Genomic DNA, 14,569 nt, shown 5'->3' on the forward strand with positions numbered 1-14,569 from the left:
ACCAACAGACAACAGCAGAATGGAAAGGCAAATTGTATTGGCACTTTAGAAAAAGTAAAAGGGAACATAAAGCAGGATTGTTTTTATTGCTGCAACTGCTCCACTACCCCTTTGCCAGCCAGTTTCACGCCATAGTGTGCACCTGCCCACACTCTCCTTCTTCAGGATCCATTGTTACATGTTTGTGTAGAGTAACTAACGGAAAACTTTGCGGAGAGATGGTTTAGAGGGAATATTATGCTCTGTGTGATTTTGGTGCCATCAAAAGCCAAAAAAGAGCTGCTCCAGAGTCTGGAAACTCCCATTGCATGGAATGGGGCCAAAAGTCATGATAATGAAAGAAACCAAATGGATTAGATGAGAACCAGCAATGCTGCATCAGGAAAAATATCCAAAACCAGTTGGGCAGCCATGTTAGTCTGTCTGTAGCAGTAGAAAAGAGCAAGAGTCCAGTAGCACCAGTAAGACTAACAAAATTTGTGGTCGGGTATGAGCTTTCACTGAAGAAGTGAGCTGTGGCTCACAAAAGCTCATATCGTACCACAAATTTTGTTAGTCTTACTGGTGCTACTGGACTCTTGCTCTTTTCTACTGGTACATAATTTGTTCGGAAAGACTGAATCCCAAACTGAAATGATAATTTTTTCAGTGTACATCCCTGAATATTTATCAGATACTAATAACTGATTTAGAACCTTTGCAGTGTGTGATAAGGAAGTTGAAGAAACGTGACTACAGGAATGCAGGAGAAATAGATAGAAACAAATGAGACAACCTAATTTGAACAGCGGGGAACAGCACAGAGCTTATGAGGTTGGGGAGCCACCGTTGCCCCTACTATAGGTTCTTCACTGAGTTCTTTCATGCCTTCTGGAAACTGAAAAGTGAATGATCTCAGCAGGCTGGTGAAGAACATGAAGAGCTCAATCTTTGCCAGCTGTTGTGCCAGGCATTCACGGGCTCCTGCAAAGGAAATCAGAGAAAAATGTGAGTAATACCTTTCCATGCAGACTCTAGCATGCATCCTCCAGGTAAGCATCTCAATTGGATTTTTATAGAGGAATAAGAGTTGGTGAGCCAAGGCTTCCTTCCAATGCCCTGTCTTCATTTCTCAGTGCTACTATGATGGCTCCTTTCCTGCCCTTGCTAAGCTGCTCCAATTTCAATCCATATTTCTCTACCCTCCTCAATGATAGGCTAAGCAAAGAATGAGCAAAGGAGCAGGACAGCACCTAATTTTATCACCTTAATTGAAGTCAAATGACTGTCTTTCAGAGAAGTCTCACAGAACCCAGTATTGGATCACCACAGCATTAATCTTTTCAGCCTTTCCATTTTTAATCCTTGTGCATTTAGCAAAAGGATAATGAGTTGATGATCAAAAGGGTTCATAGGTAGGGGACTAGAAGGCAAAGTAATGAGAGGGGGTTTACTCATCTGGGCAATAGTGTGACATGTTTTCATATAATGTTTGAGTTGCCCTTTGGTAACAGGATATGGTGGCAGAACATGTGAAAACAAGTGTCAGGCCTACTATCCACAGTAACTCCATCTTGCTTTCAGATACTCTCTCATGCTGTAGTTTTCCAGTGTTTTCTGTCCACAGGTTCACAGAGAGCCAGCTGTGTTCCCAGGGAGGCAGGAAGGCCTTATCTACTGGGACTAGACTAGACATCGACCTTGGAGAAACATCTCTCGTCTTCCCAGGCATCTACTGCAACTGGGCAGTGGGGGGTGGGATAGAGGGAGGTTTTGATATATTGTTTTTTGTAACTAACACATTATTCTCAACAAAGCTTCGCTGTCAGCCGGAAGCTTTCATGCATTTGGATTACTTATGGACACCTGTACTTTGAATATAATCTTTCAATAAATAACCTTTGAACCAAGAGACCTTGGATTTCTTGAAGCAAGGGATGGCAGATGAAATCAGAGTAACCTGAATTCCATAAACTGACAATAAGCTTCAAAGCAAAGCACAGAAATAAAATCTTTCTAAATTAAGCATAACTAATTTACATGGCATGTTTAGCAATGTGGAAACTCCCTAGTAGGCACATGTCTACATCAGCAGACAGTACTCAACAGAGTAGAGTACAGTCCCTGTCCCTACCAATGCATCTTTCTGAGCTACTTTGTTTGATACAGCCATGTCATATTTTACATAAGAGACAGAAAATTCAGCAGCTACTACCTCACTATCATTCTCCAAAATCCATGACAGAATATGTCAATAGAGGTCTGATCTCATTAGAGACAATCACGTACTCCTAACTAGAGATGGGCACGAACAGAAAAAAAAATGAACATGATCTTCGTTGTTCATTGCCATCCAGAACAGGGACTCACGAACAACCACGAACATGGCCCTGTTCACGAACATGTTCATGGTTGGCTATTCAGGGGGCCAGCAGGCTCTCCTCCAGCCATCATCCAAGTTTGGTCAAGATCCCCTACTGCACCACTCCCAGAAACCTGACCTGAGCAAGCACTAGAAAAGGTACCAATAATAAATAATAGCTTGGCCCCAGAGCCTGGCAGCAGCCCTGGAACTTGAAGGGTCGATCCCTATCCCACCACACACAAAGAAAATTCAAGCTGCCTAAGTTACCAAGGGAATTGATTGCAGGTGTCAGACTGTCTGGCTTGACGAACAGCAATGACCTGCAATGACCACCTGTTCATTTAGAATGGGGCCTCACAAACAACTTGTTCGCGAACAGCAGATCGGGTGGTTTGTGGCTTTTTTTGTTCATATTGCTGTTCATGCTCATCTCTGCTCCTAACCTTGAGAGATTATAATTGTTGTATTGTCGAAGGCTTTCACGGCCGGAGAACGATGGTTGTTGTGGGTTTTCCGGTCTGTATTGCCGTGGTCTTGGCATTGTAGTTCCTGACGTTTCGCCAGCAGCTGTGGCTGGCATCTTCAGAGGTGTAGCACCAAAAGACAGAGATCTCTCAGTCTTTTGGTGCTACACCTCTGAAGATGCCAGCCACAGCTGCTGGCGAAACGTCAGGAACTACAATGCCAAGACCACGGCAATACAGCCCGGAAAACCCACAACAACCATCGATTATAATTGTTGTTTTTAAGAATGTGCACCTGAAAAAAAACTTGTGGGATTTTTTTATGTTGTGAAGAGCATAAATACTGATATTTGGGTCTTCTGGTACCTTTTTGGAATTCAGGTTCAGGTTTTTCCAGGATTCCAAAATTATTTGGCTTCTATTATTCCCTATTGAGGGGGTACTTTGGAGGCCTGGAGTGGCTGTTTTTTTCAAAAAATGGGACTAAAATTTCAGGAAAGCTGATATTCCCTGCCCAGTAAACTCATAAAGTGTCAATCAAATTGAACAAGATGCCCCTAGCCATCCTTGTTGCAGAGCCAACCTGGTCCCCACAAAGGAGAGAAGGAAGGAGAAGCAGCCAACTAGACTTGCATTTCTTCAGTCTGGAAAAAACTCACGCAATGGATCCAATTGGAAGGGAGAAACGTCAATGGAAAATATGGATAATCAAAATAAAAGAAGATGCCTGCTGCTGGGGGCAAGCACCCGAACTCAAAAAAGTATATGGATTTTTTGTTGTTTTGGGGGTTTTTTTGGTAATGTCTAAGAATATTGTTCAGTTGTTCTACAAAATTATGGCAATGGTCGATTTTTGGCTTGCGAATTCCAGAACGTACAAATCTAGTTACTTTGCCAAAACAGCATCAAGGTTCTGAAGAGGCTCAGAACTCTACCTAAACTGACCTCATCCCCTGGTAAAACTCAGAAGTGGGCGAAGGTCAGTTACAACACCAGCTAACCGCAGGTTAAAGGGCTGTCTTAAAGGTGTGGCAGAACTGATATAGTACAGACTGGCCATTCCCAGTTTCCTGAGGATATGAGTCACTCTGAAAATAGCCACTGGCCAGGGCTGTACTTCAGTAGACACACGTCTCATCAAGCATAATAAGGTGTTAATGGGAACCACAATATGGAAAGTTCCATTTGAGTTCCATTGGCCAGGAAACTCCATTCTATCTATTTTAGGACACCAGTCCTTAGAAAATCTAAAGCTTTCATTATCCCTCAGCAGTCTTTGATGATGTTTGGCACTTTCAAGGAATGGGGAGGGGGGGACCAGTCTCAAGTCACCTCTGTAAAGGGAGGGAAAGGGAGGGGAAAATGTTTGCTTCCTACCCTTCTGTATTTTTAAGTTTTGTAAAAAACAGGGTGAGGGAGAGATCTGCTGAGCTCAAAACCTTTCCCCATGTTTTGTGTCAATGTGGTTGGTCATAATAAAAGACGTTTCACACATTTTGTTCGGGGGGGGGGGAGTTTGCATGAACCAATACGGCTGTTTACAACTTTTTTCTATACCACAGCATTCAACCAATCGACAAGGGCAGAGAGTTCATGGCTGGGTTGCTTCCCAAATGTAAGACCTGGTCACGTGTTCTAAAAAGAGTCTATGTTGCTCCTGCCCTCTGTGATATTTGCAATGTTATACTTCCATGGAAGGAGGCTAAATGGGACAAATCATCACTGCATGGAAAAGCATACGCTTTTCATGCAAAAAAAAATCATAGTCAATTTCTGCCATCAGTACTTAAATGATCCCCAGTAACAGGGCAGGGAAAACCTGTGCCTGAATTGTTGCAAAACATCTGATAGTCAGAGAGCACACTACAAGGGAAGACTCAGCATAAGAGCTCTATGATATTATGCGAAAAGGAAATGAGTTCCTCATTAGTGCTAAGCTGTGTACGAGAGAATATATTTTTCAGCTCTGATGTGAATTTTAGTAGTGCAGTGACTACAATCAAATATTCCTTGTTTACTTCTCCTTCAAACAACTACATAAACATAGCTGCATACATGTGAGTTCCAAGTACTGCCTTTACCTGCTCCGAATGGAACAAATGCTTCTCTTTCCAAAAAACGTCCATCTTTATCCAAAAAATGATTTGGGTTGAACTCCTGAGGTTTCTCCCATTGTTTGGGATCAAGAAGAACAGAGCGGAGATCTGAAATAATAATGGCCCCCTGCAAAGGCAAAAATGTTGACTCAGGATTAGACACGGGCATGAATGGGAACAAAATTCCAAACACCGTTCGTTGTTCATTGCCATTCACGAACAACGAACAATGAACAGAACAGAACATGTCCCCTTAATGAACATGTTCTGTGTTCGTGTTCATGGCCCTTTAAAGATCCCTTTAAACTATCAGCTGGCAGGTGGCAGGGAGGGATTCCCCCTTGCCGCCTGCCAGCTGATTGTTTAAAGGGCCCTTTCCTGCCATGTGCAAGGGGCAGGGCCCTTTAAACACCCCATAACCCCCAGCCCCCATTTCCCTGCCCCACCCCATCGCCACCGGGCTGCTGCTGCCCACTGTCAGAGGGACAAGGAGACTCGCCTCATCCCTCTGACAGTGGGCAGAGCTGGGGTCACCGCAGGGCCACTTCTACCCACTGTCAGAGGGATGAGGAGAGACTCCCCTGGGCCCCCTAACAGCAGGCAAAGCTGCCGCCGCCGCAGGACCGCTTCTGCCCGCTTTCAGAGGGAAGAGGAGAGACTCCCCTGGTCGCTCTGACAGTGGGCAGAGCCAGTGCCACTGCAGGGCCACTTCTGCCCGCTGTCAGAGAGATGAGGAGAATCTCCTTGTCCCTCTGACAGCAGGCAGAGCTGGCACCATGGAGCTGCTCCTTCCTGGTGCCAGCAGGATGGAGAGATTCTCTCTGTCCCTCTCGCACCGGGAGAGCCGGTGCCACCCCCTTTGCTGTCATATTCTCTTCACAGTGGCAAAAACTTTACTGCCTGTTGGAAGCTACTTTGAGAGGTTAAAAAACTGACCTTCCCAAAGTCCAATACCCACCAAATTTGCAGGGGACATAGTCCTCACTGTCTTCTGAAGACCCCCCAAGTTTCAGAGAGATTGCAGCCTGGGAAAGGTGTGATCCATGGGTCCCCCCCTTTGCTGTCTATTTCTCTTCTGAGTGGCAAAAACTGGACTGTCTGCTGGAAGCTGAAGGGTTAAAGACAGAAGGAAAGCCAGAAGGAAAGCCAGAAGGAGTTCAGACAGAGTTCAGTCCTTGCCCTTGCCAGGGGAATTGATTGAAGGCACTTGAGTGTCTGGCTTCCTGAACAGCGGCCAAACACTACGAACAAGGCTGTTCGTTTGGGACTCACGAACGGCCCGTTCGTGAACAGACGAATGGGCTGTGTGGGTTTTTTTCATTTGTATTGCTGTTTGTGCCCTTGTCTACTCAGGATACATCCAGACTAGAACACAGAAAATAAAAATGGTATCTGCATTCGGCTGAGAGGGATGTGAAAAACAATTCTCTGCACTCCTGGAAATATTCCTAGAAACAATAAACTGATTTTTTTTTTGCAGATCTTATTTTCTTTCTTGCTCACTCATTCCAGAGGTTTGAACATCTCCTTACTTCCATTTTCTCACAACAATGATATGAGATAAGGCAGGCAGAGTGTTTGTGATGGACCAAAGCTCACCCAATGAGTTTTCATGGAAGAAGCAGGGATTCGAACCTGGGTCTCCCTTGGTCCTAGTCCTACACTCTATCCAACACTTTTTAAACTATGCTACTCCAGCTCTTAATGAGAACTGAATGAAAATGTGTGAACAATGAAAATATAAGGTGCATTTGGCAGACAGAATTGTGGAAAAAGAAGAGAACAACACATCATACATAGGTTTTCAAATCTCCCTTCCTGATCTGAAGCCAAATTCTGCTTATTTGTGAAATCAGAAACTCTCAGTGTGAAAAAACCTTTATGGAGTGGTGTTATTTTTTATAATTATTATTAATCAAGAGCTGAAGATGGAATAGAAGGATTTGAGTCCAGTGACACCTTTGAGACCAACATGTTTTTCAGGCAGATGTGAAGAAGGGTGCTGTGCAACTCACCTACCACAAATTTTGTTACTCTACTGGACTCTTTCTCTTTTCTACATGTTTTTCAGGGTATGAACTTCTGAGAGTCAAAACTCCCTTCTTCAGATACAAGGAGTGGAAATCCCTGAGACTTTATATCCCAGTCAGGAAGTGGGTGGGGTGAAGCAAAGAAGGGAGTCAGGGTGTCCGATGCCACTGGATTCAAATTTTACTGTTCTACTGCAGATTAACCTGAGCTGTAGCATAGTGGTTAAATGGCTGGGCTGCAAATCTGCACTCTGCCAGTTCAATACTACTGCCACAAACACTGTAGGTATCCTTGGGTAAGCAACTCCTCTCAGCCTCAGCTCCCCAGATCCCCAGCTGTATTGTGAGGATACACTGACTTTGTTCACTGCTCTGAGTGTGGCAATAATCTTTCCAGAAGGGCCGTATATAAACACACTGTTGTTGTTGTTGCTGTTCTTGTTGCTACCTACCAGAAACCAAAAATGGAAATCTTTTTTGTAAAAAGAAAAACAGCTTTGTGGATTGCTGTTATTTATTATTATTATTAATGAAGCACTGAAGATTGAACAAAAGGATTTGAGTCCAGTGACACATTTGAGACCAACATGTTTTTCAGGGTACGAGCTTCTGAGAGTCAAAACTCCCTTCGTCAGATACAAGGAGGAGTGGAAATCTCTGAGACTTTATATCCCAGTCAGGAAGTGGGTGGGGTGAAGCAAAGAAGGGAGTTGGTGTCAGATGCAACTGGACTCAAATCCTGCTGTTCTACAGTAGATCAACACAACTACCTGTGCAGTAGCATAGTGGTCAAGTGGCTGGGTTCCGAATCAGCACTCTGCTAGTTCTACTGCCACAAACTCTGCAGGTGGCCTTGGGTTAGCCACTCCTCTCAGTCCCCGTTCTCTAGTTGTATGGTAGGGATAAAAATAACACTGACTTTGTTCACTGCTATGAGTGTAGCACTAATCTTTCCAGAAGGACGGTATATAAGCACACTGTTGTTATTATTGTTACCTATCATAAACTGAAGAAAGAAATCTTTTTTTTTAAAAAAAGATATTAAATACAGGAAGTCCTTTGGGTACTGATATTCATGTAAGTAATGGATACAGTTACGAAATAAATAAAGAAGGTGAACACAAATAGATCACTAGAAATTGGGCAGCTATGATGAAATGATAATGACTCTATAATATAGTGTCATGTTTTGAAAATAGGGCGGGTTTCTTGCCCTTCAGAAATCACTACAGAGCACACTATCATATGAAACATCTGTTAAAATGCTACCTGTAATAGATATTACTTTTTGGATTCAGGAATGTAATTATAACTGCCTTTGATACCTTGGGAATAAGAAAACCAAACATGTTCACATCCTTCACACATTGTCTGGGGATCCCAACTAATAAAATATATTGGAATCGCTGGATCTCATGAATCACAGCATTGGTGTAAGGCAATCTCTTTCGATCTTGATAGTTGAATGACTGAGCGGAACCCAAAACATCTTCGATCTCCTTGTGGACTTTATCTGAGGAAAACAATAAAAAAGGGAAGCTTTTATCTGGGTATTGCTTTTACCTCTTCAAAATTAGTCAGTCTCTGAAAGTATTCCATAGGGATTCAAGAATGCTGATTATAAAATGAACTGTAGCACGGGAATGTTAAGAGGACACAGGAATGTTAAGGGAGATTCATTTACTCCACGCTATTTGTCTTACTGCTGGTTTCACATGTCTCCCCAGGCATGATTAGATGATACAGGCAGATCTTGGCCACATGTGTGGAACCAGCAGGAAGACAAATAGAAAGGAGGGAATGAAGATGCTCCTCCTGCCCCCGTACAAACATGGGAGCCTACCTCCCACCCATTTTAAGTGCAGGTTGAGTTAGAATTTCCCCCAACACAACTTGTTTTTTATGAACGTGTAAAGGGACCCTCAAACATGCCACAATATTCTATGGCTCTTAGTCCTACATAAGGGACTACAGGTTCCTATTGTTAATTAACTACCTAATATGAAAACGTAGATGGGTTATAACCTCTTTACAAAAATTAAAAGAAAAATCTTCCTTGGGGTTATAAAGGTGGTCTTTCTTTGAATCAGTGCAGAAGTCTCTCTTACGCTGGATGTCTGGGTGAGTTGCCATGAGGATCAATGCCCACTGCAAAGTCAAGGACGTCGTTTCTGTCCCTGCCACAAAAAGTTCAAAAATACACTGAACCAGGTTCTCCTCATTGTATGTAGAGTTTGGGTCATTCTTGCTCTGTTGTTAAGAATAAGAAATGTAAAAAAGTTTACAATGAATTCTAGGCATTTTTACTCAACATCCATCCAATTCTGGCTTGACCCAACTGTTGCCTAGGGAATTAATTCTTGCTCCTTGCTCTATCGGAGGCAGAATATCTGGACTCACGGACCATGGACCGGCCCAAACAGACCAAAGTTCATGAAAAAGGTGATTCCCACAAACAGTGTGTTCATGAACCACAAACCGGGCCGGACTGTGTCAAATTTAGGTCCATTTTCCAGACTGTGCCCACCTCTACCTGTAAAATAAACATGGTTTTTCATTGCAAGCAGTATTCAGGAATCCCCTACCCCCACCCCCGGATGAAATCTGGGGGCAAAGACATATTTTAGTTCATCTAGAGTGAGCCTAATCTCCATGACAGAGCAGTTTGGCTTTCCTCTGTTAAAGTATACAGTCCAATCTATGGTTCTTCTACATTAAAAATTAAGAGAAATGGTCCAAACAGAACAGATGATATTCTCCATCTTGCGTTGCTTTTTATAGCCCAAGGAAAGGTATTGGCAGTTTCACTATTGCTCTCTACTTTCCCAAAGAACTTTCAACTCAATCTACAGAATGTGACTGATTATAGAACATAACTATATGCATCAAAATGAAATTTGGACAGGTATAAATACAGTAACCCACACAAAGCTAACCATTAATCAATGCCTGGAAATGCTCCCTGCTTTGTTCAGTTCATTCCACTTCTATCCGTTCTATACAGCAAAATAAATCCCTGTGTGCAACAAATGTTTTAACGTTCTGCACAGTTGGAATGTGAGCAAGCACTACCTGTCACCTGAACAATCGATCCAATGGCCAGGATGGAGGCATCATTTCAGTCTTTTGTACCTAGAATTCATTCAGCAAGTAGACATACATGTTCAAAGATTACAGATTTCATTTACCTTCCTCCCTTTAACCTTTGATTGAGTTTCTGATTTCATGCACAGGCTGAATACTTACTTTCTTCATATGCAATAGATAGAAATCGATGAAATCTTGTGGCTCATGCATAGCCTGATGCTCTTTATGCCTTTCTATTTCCTTTTTTGCAAATGTGTGCACAGCTTTTACATGTGCAAGTGCCTTCTGGTGAGGTCCTGGGAGATGTTTCATGATCCATGGGAACGTTTCATACAGCTACAGGAAAGAAGAAAGCAAAATCCTATCAGTACCATACAACCATTCTGTGAAACAGAACCCATTGGGTTTGCACATCAGTATTATGACTTGGATTATACCAACTAACTGGCAGTGAGTGAAATGTGGGACCAATAGTAGAACCATCCAGAATGGTTAAGCAGCTGTCGCTACCATTTTCCTCTCCTGATTGCAGCCTCCAAAGGAGCTCTTCACTAATGAAGCTAGTTTTCAGAAGACTGACTCATGTCTTCTGTGAATTGTGTCGTATAACCTCCAGCAATGACTTCTGACGGCTTGCTACTAAGCCTGAACATCAAAACGGTGGTGCTAATTTCAGAGGAGCAGCTGTGTTTGTTGCAGAATAACAACTAAATGCCCCATGGCATCTTAATAACAAGATTTTTCTCAGCATCCTGCATCTCACAAAGTAAGCCCTGCCTCATGAATACTAATGCTAAAATCAATGTTGCTATTCTTTAAGGTGCCACTGGACTCCTGGTTTGTGTGATTAGCCTAACAGCAGATAGTTGTTCAGAAGAAATCAAAAGAAGATTGAGACTCAGAAGAGCAGCTGTGAGGGAGCTAGAGAAGATCGAGTTTGGTGTAGTGGTTAAAAGTATGGAACTTCAATCTGGAGAACCGGGTTTGATTCCTCACTCCTCCACTTGAAGCCAGCTAGGTGACCTTGGGTCAGTCCCAGCTTCTAGGAGCTCTCTCAGCTCCACCGACCTCACAGGGTGTTTTGTTGGGGGATAATAATAGCATACTTTGTAAACTGCTCTGAGTGGGTGTTAAGTCATCCTGAAGGGCAGTATATAAATCAAATGTTATTTAATTTAATTTAATTTATTGTATTTATATTCCACCCTCCCCGCTTTCACAGGCTCAGGGCGGATAACAGAATACAAATATACACATCATTAAAAACACCTTAAAAACACAATAATCTCATCTATATCTATTACATATAAATAATTAAAAAAAATTTTAAAGCAGCACATAGCAAAAGTTTACTGTATACACACAGCGGTGTTCCCAGAGCAAATCCATACCATAATAATAAGTGTGGCAGCAGCATCTGCGTTCACATGGGGGAATAGTTTAACACCCCCCTCCACCGGGGGGGGGCACTGCCCGGCGTCAGCCATATGCCTGGTGGAATAGCTCCATCTTACAGGCCCGGCGAAATGCAAACAAATCTTGCCAGGCCCTAGTCTCGCAAGGCATAGCATTCCACCAGGCCGGGGCCAGGACCGAAAAGGCCCTGGCCCTGGTCGATGCCAGGTGGGCGTCCCTAGGGCCAGGGACATTTAGAAGATATTTTCCACTAGATCGAAGAGTCCTCTGGGGCTCATACGGTGAGAGACAGTCCCGCAGATACGTCGGTCCCAGTCCGCATAGGGCTTTATAGGTTAACACCAAAACCTTGAACCTGATTCAGTACTCCACTGGCAGCCAATGCAGCTGGCGTAGCACTGGCGTAATGTGCTCCCACACCAGTGCTCTAGCAATGACCCACGCCGCTGGATTCTGTACCATCTGTAACCGCCGAATCAGGCCCATGGGAAGCCCAGCGTAGAGCGCGTTACAGTAATCCAGCCTAGAGGTGACCATTGCTTGGACCACTGTAGTCAAGTCACGGGGAGATAAATAATGGGCAAGCTGCCTGGCCTGCCGAAGATGATAAAAGGAGGACCTGGCAACTGCCATGATCTGGTCCTCCATCTTCAGGGAGGAATCCGGAATTACCCCCAGGCTCCTAACTCTCGGGCCAATATTATTATAATTATATTATATTATAATATTATTATATTATCCTTAAAGATGAAAATATCACTCTGGGAACCAAGATCAAGATAATCCAAATGTCTGGGGTCAGCAGCTCAGCCCCCGGACTTGCTGGCAGGCAGCGGCAGGGGGCAGCTGGGAGACAGCAGTTCAACCGTCTGACTGGCAAACAGAGCCAGAACCTGCCTACTCCAGGGGGAAGGGGCGAAAGGCCAAAGCCTCAGAAGGCTGTGGGGAGCAGGGAGAGGCCAGCTAGTCCCACCCTCCAGGGGGAAGAGAGGGGGCTAAGCAGGCTAGAGGAAAAGGGCCGAGGCAGGGGGAATAGGGACCCAGCAACAGCCGAAACAGAGCCCTTACCAGCCAAGGAGGAGAAGCAGCCACTACAGCCCAGAGCCACGCCCCGGCGAGAGGACAGTAGCCTGGCTCAGGAGTTGCTAGGAGCCAAGCCCCTCCAGGTGGAGCTGCCACAGGCATTCTGGGGGAGGAGATGGGTAGCCCCGCCCAAGTCAAGCCTGAATTCTCCCTAGAAGCTAAAATGACAAAACTGAGGCCATTGTACTTTGGTCACATCATGAGAAGACAAGATTCTCTGGAAAAGTCAATAATGCTAGGAAAAGTGGAAGGCAGCAGGAAAAGAGGAAGACCTAAAACAAGATGGCTTGACTCAATAAAAGAAGCCACATCTTCCAATTTGCAGAATTTGAGCAAATCTGTTAATGTTAGGACATTTTGGAGGTCTTTCCCTCATAGTGTCACCACACATCAGAGGTGACTTGATGGCATATAACACACAAACATACACACACAGAGAGTTAATATCTCAGGATCCATACTCTACCTTTTTTGACAAGTTTTGGTTCTCACATGTCTGGCAACTGATCAACTAGTTGAAGTAAAACAGCCAGATTACTGTCCAGTGGCACCTTAGAGACCAACAAGATTTTCAGAGTGTAAGCTTTTGCGAGTTTGAACTCCCTTCTTCAGACATTAGTATAAATGTAAATTTTTGAGCCCTTAATAACCCAACCAAAGCTGGGTGGGGTGTTACAAGGGAGGGCATCAGGATGTAAAGGTACAAAGCAGCTTGCTTAGATGGGAAGAGAGGAGCAAACGAAGAGGTCAGGATGTTCAGGTACAATGCAATTTGATTTGCTACACCCCTCCCATCTAATCAAGCTGCATTGTACCTTTACATCCTGCTGTGTTCCTTTGCCAGTTGTTTTCATCTCTCTCTCTCCTTGTGTGTGTTTGTGTGTGTGTGGTGTCTCCTCTAACCAAGAAGAAAGGTTTCGAAGGCATAGTACCAAGTGGGGGAATGCCCTTCCTTTCCTTCATTCTTTCCCCCTGTTCTGTTGGAAATCTTTTAACCAGTATGGTTCCCTCTATTTAAAAGAATCCATTCAAACCTTTGACATTTTAGTCAAACCAATAAAATATGTGAGATTCTTCTGCATCCATATATTTTTCAGGCCAAAGATGGAGGAATAGGAACTCCTGGCGATGGGACCTGTTGGACTCAACAAGGAACAAAAAGGTGACTTACAGAATGGAAAAGACTGCCTACAAATTTGGCAAAATCATCAATGGCTTCCATCAGCTTGAGAAATTCTTCATCTTCAACAGAAAACCTGTGTCCAAAAGCCACAGCACAGATCATATTGCAAATGGAATTAGTGATGGGCAATGAAGGGTCAAATGGCTGCCCTGCAAATAAAGTTATTTACAAAATGGTAACATCATTTTTTCTTATTTTGCGGATACTGAAAGTGGAATATGATAGTGAAGTTAGCTAAAGGGGAAAAAAAAGGTCTCTGAAATCTTAGAACTGATTTACATATTAGAAAACCTGTAGAAATATATCAAGTTCCATTCCAAAATGTCCAAAATATACCAATCATCCCTCCTACTTTTAGCAATTCTAATGAAGCTAATGCTGCAAGGAAGTAAAGGTTGGTTGTTGTGGGTTTTCCGGGCTGTATTGCCGTGGTCTTGGCATTGTAGTTCCTGACATTTCGCCAGCAGCTGTGGCTGGCATCTTCAGAGGTGTAGCACCAAAAGACAGAGATCTCTCAGTGTCACAGGCTGTGACACTGAGAGATTTTGGTGCTACAACTCTGAAGATGCCAGCCACAGCTGCTGGCGAAACGTCAGGAACTACAATGCCAAGACCACAGCAATACAGCCCGGAAAACCCACAACAACCATCGTTCTCTGGCCGTGAAAGCCTTCGACAATACATCGAAGTAAAGGTTGTTTCCAGCAAGTGTCTGCTTTCATAGCTAATTCCATATTCTAAGGCTAAATTGGAACTGAAATGTGGACGGTTGTCAATCAAGCTGCTCATGCGGGGGTGGGTATGGTAGGATTCACTGCTGTGGGTTTCACAGTCAAGAAGGACACAGCAGTGCCCCGAAGCACAGT

At 43.7% G+C, this 14,569-nt stretch overlaps 1 protein-coding gene across 1 annotated transcript in view; it reads right to left on the reverse strand.

Moving 5' to 3' along the window:
• Positions 1-608: 608 nt before the first annotated feature.
• LOC129332243 (cytochrome P450 2J2-like) overlaps positions 609-14,569 on the reverse strand; it is a 30,662-nt gene continuing 16,701 nt past the window's right edge. The window contains exons 4-9 of the mRNA XM_054983206.1: positions 13,692-13,852; positions 10,181-10,357; positions 9,043-9,184; positions 8,260-8,447; positions 4,890-5,031; positions 609-963 (exon numbers count right to left, since the gene is read on the reverse strand). Coding sequence (XP_054839181.1) covers positions 776-963; positions 4,890-5,031; positions 8,260-8,447; positions 9,043-9,184; positions 10,181-10,357; positions 13,692-13,852 — 998 coding nt within the window. The 3' untranslated portion in view covers positions 609-775. The remainder of the gene's footprint in view (positions 964-4,889; positions 5,032-8,259; positions 8,448-9,042; positions 9,185-10,180; positions 10,358-13,691; positions 13,853-14,569) is intronic.

This window comes from Eublepharis macularius, chromosome 6 (assembly GCF_028583425.1).
Source record: "Eublepharis macularius isolate TG4126 chromosome 6, MPM_Emac_v1.0, whole genome shotgun sequence".
NCBI lineage: Eukaryota > Metazoa > Chordata > Lepidosauria > Squamata > Eublepharidae > Eublepharis > Eublepharis macularius.